Source organism: Lynx rufus, unplaced genomic scaffold (genome assembly GCF_022079265.1).
Source record: "Lynx rufus isolate CCGP_SWC_20201006 ecotype Redwood Valley unplaced genomic scaffold, mLynRuf1.p SCAF_19, whole genome shotgun sequence".
Lineage (NCBI taxonomy): Eukaryota > Metazoa > Chordata > Mammalia > Carnivora > Felidae > Lynx > Lynx rufus.
In genome coordinates, this window is record NW_025814833.1 from 23,892,333 (window position 1) to 23,901,448 (window position 9,116).

Below are 9,116 nucleotides of genomic sequence, written 5' to 3' on the forward strand. Positions count from 1 at the left end.
TTGAATTGTTGTTACAATTGTATTTAGTGCCTAACACATAGTAGGTGTTTGCTCAATAAATATTTGTTGTATTAATGAAGGAAGGAAGGAAACACAAATTCTTTCCAATTCTATGGTAATGACTGAACAATTTGAAGAAGTCTTTGCAAATAAGTTTTAGCCAGATCTGAACATAGGGAAAGGGAAGGAAAAATCAGATAAAAACAGAGAGGGAGGAAAACCATGAGAGAGTTTTAATTCAGAGAACAAACTGAGGATTGCTGAAGGGGAAGTGGCTGGAGGGGGGGGTTGGCTAAGTGGGTGATGGGCATTAAGGAGGGCACTTGTTGAGATGAGCACTGGGTCTTTTTTTTTAAACAATTTTTATTTTTATTATTTTTAATTTTTTTAATGTTTATTTATTTGAGAGAGAGAGAGAGAGAGAGAGAGAGCGCATGAGGAGAAGGGTCAGAGAGAGGGAGACACAGAATGTGAAGCAGGTTCCAGGGTCTGAGCTGTCAGCACAGAGCCAGTTGTGGGGCTCAAACTCACGAACCATGAGATCATGACCTGCACCAAAGTCATAGGCTTAACCAACTGAGCCACCCAGGTGACCCTGAGCACTGGGTCTTGTATGTAAGTGATGAATAACTGGGTTCTACTCCTGAAACCAATACTACACTGTATGTTTACTGACTTTAATTTAAATAAATAATAATAATAAATTAGTAAGCTCTTAGTAACTACAACTACAGACTAGCATTAGAATAGTACCTAAATTGGCAAGTTCATTTCTGTAGATTTCATAATCTCGTTTTCCATACTTCCAGAAAGTGTTTTCTAGAAATACATCCATATAATTGAGGCACCTGGAATCTCAAATAATTAAGAGGTCTATATGCTCTTGAGTCTTATTTTCTGAATGTTAAACTGATTTTTCTGACATGGATAAAACACAAGACAGGACAAGCTACGCGGTCTGTCCACTGTAGCCAGGTATCTCTTTATAAGGAATGCGACAACTATTTCCCTTTATCAACTCCCCCCCTTTCTTTAGCATAAACCCTTGCTGTTATTTTAGACGAATCATAGTAGTAATAACTACAGTGCAGTGTGAACCACTCTGAAGAAAGGCAACAGAGGAAAAATGATTTAGAGGACAAAAAAAAAAAAGAAATCTAACTCTATTCTACAAAGTTAAGTCCTTCACAGTACTAGGGCTCTGCCACTGAGAATTTACCACGTGCCAGAGACTGTACAAAGCACTGAGGACACAAAAATAAATAGGACATAATCCCTGGCCTCAGGTAGTGCAGTAGTATAGGAGGGACAATGGCTGCCACTATTCTGAGTATCAGAAAATGGGATTAACACAAATTACAAGAGACTCAAAGTTGCTCAGTCTGTTTTCTTTAAACCTTAAAACAGTATTTCCCAAATTTGCCTGATCATAAGAATTACATCACGGGGCGTTAAAATATAAATCCCCAGGGGTTTCTCCAGGACATTCTCATTCAGTAGGCGTGGGGTCAGCCCTCTTTGATTTACAAGACCAGGCAGCTTTTGGAAACATGATCTAGAAAAAAGTTACAATATGCTGCAACTCCCTTAAAATGTTAGAAAATGCCTAGACAATATAACTTATTAATTGGATGCAGAAAAGGCTGACTTGCCAAAATTTTTCTTCTGGAAAGCTTTGCCTCAGCAGAAAAGAGTGGGGAACGGCTCATCTTCTGGGCTTCAAAAAAAAAAAAAAAGTGTCATTTGGCAGTTCCCAGTAATTCTAGATCCTTGCCCACAAGGAGTCCAGTTTCCTTCTTAAGGAGGTGAGAATTCTTCTGATTAGAGAAAAATGGTTCAAACATTTGACCCTCAGGTCAAGGGTTGGTGATCAGTTTGATCACATGGGCAACACAATGTTTGGTAACCTAATAAAATACTACAGAACAGAAAATATCCATTACCTAACCTATCTGCTCCTCAGTGCTGAATGCAGACATAAAGTAGTCACCATTAACTGCCTTCAATTATTTCTGGAAAGAGGCAGAGCATCCAAATAAAGTAAATAAATAACAGCAATTATGGTTTTAAGGCAAAAGGTAACATATAATGAAAATGAATCTGACAATGGCGACAGATGTGGATGAGATCTTTCAAGGTGGGTTTAAAGTTTGGTAACATCTTGACAAAGAAATGGGGGTGGGAGGAGAAAAGGAAAAAACGAAGGGAAATTGGCATATAAATAAAGAGCACCTCTTCTCCACCTATGCAAAAACATACGGCAGATGTTACTACTTGAAAAAGAAACCAGATTATAAACAATAATAAAGCTAACGAAACAGGGTTAATTCCTAAAATTATATGATTTCTTTTTGAAATTGTAACCCCACCCCACCCATTTCTAAAGGCATATGATGTTGTACTCTGGTGCTTGGCCAAAGGACAAAGAATAAGTGTATACAAAGACGTGGATGGATATGTCAAGAAGTCAGAACATATTCTACAGCACACTGCTTTCAAACAAAATCATGCAATGGAAAAACGTCTGTATTTCTCAGTAGTTTTAACATCACCAACCACCTTCAAATATCTAATAAATCAATTTAACATTACAAATCCATATTTATTTAATGAGAACTTTTGGTCAGACTTCAGAGTACTGGTAAAAATTGTGAGTTTTAAACAAAATAAGTACACAGAGTTTGAAAGGCTAGTGTGGATGAAAATCTTCAGCTTACCTAAGTTTCTGTGTAAATTTATGTACAGCTTACATAGAGCACTATCGTTTCAATGCATAAAACCCATACAGATAACACCATAGATGGCATATTAGTTTAAAACCTAAAGCAGAGGTTTTTAAGTTCCAAGAGCAATATGTTTTAGGATGTGCCCTCAGATACACCCATTAGGAAACGTTTTCTTGAGGCATAGCAACTGGAAAAACTTTTCAAGTGCACATTTGCAAAGACTAACCATCTAAGGGAAATATTTTCCACATCTTATTTTTAAAGCACCCAGAAGGTGGTTCTGCACTGGAAAGGCCTCGAGGATAACTCCTTACATTGCAAATGTGAATGTCACCAGGTGATCATTCAAAAACAGATTTTAAAAAACCCAGCACCTCTTACAGGTGGATAATTCATTACCCCCACTAAGTTGTGCAGGTTGAAAATGAGCAAGCTCAAGACATGCTCAGATAAGTACATGGATATTTCATGCAAGGTGGGCTAAAGGAGAATCAGATGAATTCTTAATCTTTTGAGGTCAAATTTAGGAAGCAGTGTGGAGTTGTGGCAAGTGGATTAGGGGCCTAGAGACCAGCAAACTATTCTTTGCTCTACCTATTAATTAGGTATGTGACCTTGGAAAAATAATTTCATCTTTCTGTGTCTCGGTTTATTATCTATAAAATGAGTGGGTTGAACTTTACCACAAAATCCCTTCCAGCTCTAAAATTTGGGGAAACAACTTCACGGAGGACAAACACAATGTGCCCTGCAAACTGTTTCTTTGGAGAATTAAAGACCACCAAGAATTACACGGACCAGACATCTCAAATTAATTCTGAGAGGACTCTCCTGGTGTCTGGCGCACAACCGAACGACTCCGTACTTGAACTGCGCTGCTTCTGTTTCACAGGGCGCTCAAATCTATGGATCTCATCTGGAGTTTGGAAAGTAGAGCAGGTAATATCCTCATTTACAGAAGGAACTAAGGCATCGGGCTTAAATGTCTTGTTTCAAGTCTCACAATCAGTAAATGACAAAGTCTACTTGACCTCATTGCTCTAAAAAGGCGGACTAGGGGTGGCCGGGAGGTGGCACTGGACAATACGAGACAGCTAGCTGTTCTGTCATCCCTGAATAGCAAACCCTCCTAGGAAAAGGCCTCAACCCGACTACTTGGTTCAAAGCCCTTGAAGGTCAGGTCGGCACGGCTTGTGAAACTCAGGGTTTGGATCCCGCCATTCAGAATTCACGCGGCTGTGAGTGGGTTAAGTTTTTCCCGGGGAGGAGGCAGGGGGAGGGCTGCGAGGCACAGGGAGCTTATGGAACCCTGGCCCTTGGTCTGCGAGGTCGGGGTTGCCCGGGATGGGTCAGTCACCTGGGAGCCGGTTCCGCTGCCTCGGGCCTCGGACGCACACTGTCCGCACCAAGGGCGCCAGCTTCTGCTTGAAGGCACCCGCTGCCAGGCTTCCACACCGGAACATTTCGGCAACCGCTACTCTGCACCTCCTCCTTTCCTTTCTTCTCACTGACCGACCGACGGGTCAAACACCGTGGGCCCCGGCCCGCTCCCCCCAGCTCCCTTCACACGCACTCCACGCTGACTCCTCCTCCCAGCTCCGGGAGAGTATTGGACGGTTACCCAGGCCAGCTAGAGCAGAAGAAGGGGGAAGAGCGACTGTCGGCCTACTGCGCAGGCGTAGTACTCAGCGCCGCATTGCGATTGGCTCGCACGGTGAGAGATTTGCGCATGCGCCTTGCTGCCCGCACTATTGCAAAGACCCCGACCGGAGGTTTTTGCAAGTTTCAACGGGTTGGTGGTAAAGTGTTCCGCTGATCGAGTTTGGAAAACTGTCCAAGGAGGGAGCCGTGGAGCCACTTTGCCTGGCAGTTGTGGCCTGTGCTGCTGCCGTGGCCATAGCACCGCATTTTGTTCTGTCTTAGGCTGCTAACTACTAGGTACTAAGCCTTCCGGATTCTCTGGCTGTATTCCACTTCCAGTTTTTCCATAGGTCTGAGCCAGAGCACCTGGCTTCCCAGATTCGGAGTGGACTTCCGTCTTTTACAAATTGCTGGCACTTTCCCACCCAATCCCTTTTTCTGCAAGTAATCCTTCCGTGCTCTCTTTCCCCATATCGTTTTTTTTTTATATTGTGGAATTTTATGTCCTAGATGCTGTACCAGGTACTGCGGATAGTTTCCTGTTAGGACTTCTGTGCTTGAGAGCAAGGATGCTGGCAAAAAGAGTTCGTGTTTCACCGAGAAATCCTCAGCAGGACTTTAGAGTTGTGGGAGGAATAGTAGGGTGAGGGGTGGAGTGTAAATAGGTGTTTTGACTCTCCCAAATGTAAGCTGAATTGGAAATAATATTTGACTTTATGCAAAATATAAACGTGCCTTTTCCGAGGTTTGGGGTTACTTACTCATTTAGCAAGGATTTAATGAATACTTGCCACTTGGACTGTACTACCAAAGGGGCTCTGGGGCATGTGGAAAAGTATAAAGTGGTCACTAGTTAGGGAGATGACATATACTATCATTTAATTCTCACTTAGGTAATAAGAATGACTAATTCAGAGCCAGAGCAAGAGAAACTGTATGGGATGGAGTAGCTACGGAAGGACTTCATCCAAGTGGTTCTTGAAGTGTGTCTGGAAGGATGAGTAGTAAAATTCAAATAGTGGAGGAGGAGGAATGATATTTCAAAGGGTTAATACATTGGGACCAAAGGTAATATTTTTAGTGGTTAAGCACTCCTTGACTTTGGATCCAGTCTTCCTAAAGGTTGAATCCTGCCTCTACCACTTGGGCAAATCACTTAATTGTGCCTCACTTTCCTCACCTACCAATCTCATAGGGTTGTTGTTTTGAAGATTAAATGAACTAATATTTGTAAAGTATTTTAAAGGAAGCACCATGCTGTTTAAAAGGCTCAGAGGTATAAAACAAACCCCAGCATATTTTCAGGGGACAACTGCCTCAAATACTTACTAAGAAGTAGATAAGGACAGGCTAACATGGTGGGACCAGATGTGACCTGGCAAGAGTTTGGCGCTAATCTTGTAGGTGATGAAGTTATTATTATTATTTTGTATTTGAGAGAGAGAGAAAGAGAGAGAATCTTAACCAGGCTCCACGCCCAGTGTGGAGCCCGACATGGGCGCTTGATTCCACAACCTTAGGATCATGACCTAAGCGGAAAGCAAGAGTCTGATGCTTCAACCAACTGAGCCACCCAGGCGCCCCTAGAGAGAGAGAGAGAGTATTTTTTTTTTAAAGATGTGTATTCATTTTTGAGAGACAGCATGAGCGAGGAGTGGGAGAGAGAGGGAGACACAGAATCTGAAGCAGGCTCCAGGCTCAGAGCTGTCAGCACAGAGCCCAGTGCAGGGCTCGAACTCACAAACCATGAGATGATGACCTGAGCCAAAGTCTGACACTTAACCAACTGAGCCATCCAGGCGCCCTGAGAGAATCTTAAGCAGGTTCCACACTCAGCTCAGAGCCTGATGCACGGCTCAATCCCACAACTCTGGGATCATGATCTGAACTGAAATCAAGAGTCAGATGCTCAACCAACTGAATCACCTAGATGCCCCTATTGTTTTTAGTGGAATAGGGATAGAGAATGAAATTACAAAGGCCTCGTTTTTGGAAGTTTAACCAAGGAAGCAGGCTTAATTGGGGGAAAATAATCCAGGGTTTCCTTATTCATTAAAAATAATTTTCAGAAGTGCAGGCAATGGGTGACTTTTTACCTAGGACTGCTTTGGGGGATAAATATTGAAAATACCAATTACACAATAGGTCGTTAAAATTGTTTATATTTATTTAATATATTAAATGCCTAACATTGATATTTATTGCTATTTCTAAAAGCCAATAACAATAATAAATATGGAATACAAAATCATATCTGTTGGTGACAGAGGCTTTGGAAAACAGTGTCAAACTGATCAGGTACCTATGAAAACAGCTGGGTGTATTTGAAAGTCAATCATTTAATAATGCACAACTAACACAAAGAAAAGGTGCTGTATAGCACATTTATTTTTGCAATAGATGCAATGAGGTACTTAAAAAATCTCTTTAATGAAAAATTATATTTCATCATTTTTTTTGCAAAAGCAATATACACACAACAACCTTACTTCCAAAATATAAGTGGAATTTCCCCCCAAATCTCACCCCACAGAGGTAACAAACGCTCTTTATTAGGGTATGGAGCCCATTTCGAGATACCATAATGCCAGAAATCAATGTTTCTACCTTACAAATATATAAACTCTCAGACATAGTGACAAGTTTTTGGTGGAAGCACACATGTAAATAGTCTTAGGAGGATGTAACGTTTTTATATCCCTCAGAAAGTGAGCACTGATTCTGGCTGTGAGTTGGCAGAGCTCCTTTCCACTCTACCTACTGGGGTATGACTAATTAATACTTACTCCCCTAACCCCCTGCTTTATAGCTACTTTTCTGTAGATAATTTTCACCAAGAGCATTACAAATGCAGAAGAGAATAATGCAGGAAACTATTATTTCTATATCAGCCAATCAAAAAAACAAAATACTGCACATGAAGATTGCTATTCACACTGTACAATAATAATTGGTATTCATAATGATGACCTTGGATTAGCCAACTAAGATTAAATCCTTCTCGAAATGGTTTTAATATTGAATAGTATAATCTAGGATTTTAGAGTGACTCTAGGGTTTAGTGAGTGACTCATATGTATGAGAAGAGTTAGCTATAAATATATCTGCTAACTCATCTAAGAAAGGTTATTAACTAGAAGACCCAAGTTTTCACAGCCATTTTGAGTAACTTGAATTTGGCTGAGCAATCACATTCCAATTTGCATATAGATCTATCACTGATGCACTGAATTGTTCTTCTCATAGTGGGAATGGATTTAGTCACGTTTGTCTCTTCTGCAGCTCAGCCTCACACACAAATAAGATGGCAGCTCTTGTGTGCTGCTGGTATCCCTGACTTTGAAGGCATTAGTGAATAACTCATATGTCGGTGCAATCAACATATGTCAAAATTGCCTTAGCCTATGAAATGTGTGAGAGGAGGGAGAAAGTTTTAAAAGCAAACAAAATGGGTGCATTTTATTGTATGTAAGTTGTACCTCAGTAAAATTGGTTTCAAACAAGCAAACTCTGAACCTGCAAATCACTCTTGGGAGACGGAATATAGGTCTCCACCAAGATGTGTGATGCTTAGTAAGCTTTGGGAAGCTGCCCCCTAATACCGTAAGAAAGTTCTGTTCATTTATCATCTTCCAAGCATAATCTAGACTTCGGGCAAAGTAGACCCAACCACTTTGTTCTACATTCAGTTGCAGAGGGGTGAACCCTCCTTGGGGTTTCCAATTCCTTTTGAAACTGCACCATTCTGGAAGGACTTATGATTATATGGACATTATTTCAGATGGAAGACACTGTAAGGTTTATGCTATGTCCCAAGATCCCTCCTCCTAGGTCTGTAAGGGTTAGTCCAAGAAACAAGGTTCCCTTTTGCTGGAGCTGCCACCACTAGCTTCCCCCCTTCTCCTACCCTGTATGGCCCTCTCCGGCGGCGGGCCTTCCCCATTGGCCAGCCAAACACAACCGACCGCGACAGCCAATGGAAGCCGCTCTCCTGAACATTCAGAGGATGGGTGCTCATGGTGTGATGAAGGGAGGTTGGCGCCTGGCACGCGCCACCCCCCCCTACATCTGGCAAGTCGGTGACAGAAACAGTAACTCCCCCTACACACGCACACCCCGCGCCCCCGGCTCCCTCCTGTCAGCTGCGCCGGCCCCCACAACCCAAGGCGCGTCTTGGCAGCACCCTCCCCGGCTCCTCTGGGCGCGCGAGTGCACCTGCTTACTCAAAAAGACAGAGCATCTCTTTATCCCCAGGCTTGGGAGGGAGCCGAGGAGGCGTGCTCAGGAGGTGAAAGAGGTGTCTCTGCCCCTCCCCGCCCTCCCTCCGGGTACTGTTGCTCCGAGGCCGAAGTGCTCCCGAGAAGCCTTAGGGTGCAGCTGTCTTTGTCCTCCCCAGCTGTGCCCCCTGCCCACCGACCCCGCGCGCTCTGAGAACGCGGGGGTGGGGAGCCCGCAACCTATAAAATCAATGGGGGCGAGGAGAACGGAAGACCTTCCCCGGTCGGCGTGCGCCGCTCTCCACATCCCCTCCCTTTCCTCAGGCTTCCGCCCTCCGGTGTGTCCCAGGGGTCCAGGCAGGGGAGGGCCTAGGCGGCGGCCGCCTGGAGAGCGCCGTGGGGCCGCCCGCGCGAGCGTCCGGTCCGGGGCACGGGCAGGAGGAGGAGGCTCGCGGCCGGCCCCTTCCGTCTCTCGCGCACTCGCCGGCTTTTGTGCCGGTGCCTCGGAGCTGCAAGGAGGGTGCGCTGGCGG

The 9,116-nt window shown here is 43.7% G+C and overlaps 1 protein-coding gene across 1 annotated transcript in view; it reads right to left on the reverse strand.

Annotated features, from left to right (window-relative positions):
* Positions 1-4,326, reverse strand: part of AIFM1 (apoptosis inducing factor mitochondria associated 1) — a 39,005-nt gene extending 34,679 nt beyond the window's left edge. The window contains exon 1 of the mRNA XM_047082073.1: positions 4,084-4,326. Within this exon, the coding sequence (XP_046938029.1) occupies positions 4,084-4,189 (106 nt within the window). The 5' untranslated portion in view covers positions 4,190-4,326. The remainder of the gene's footprint in view (positions 1-4,083) is intronic.
* Positions 4,327-9,116: the final 4,790 nt, after the last annotated feature.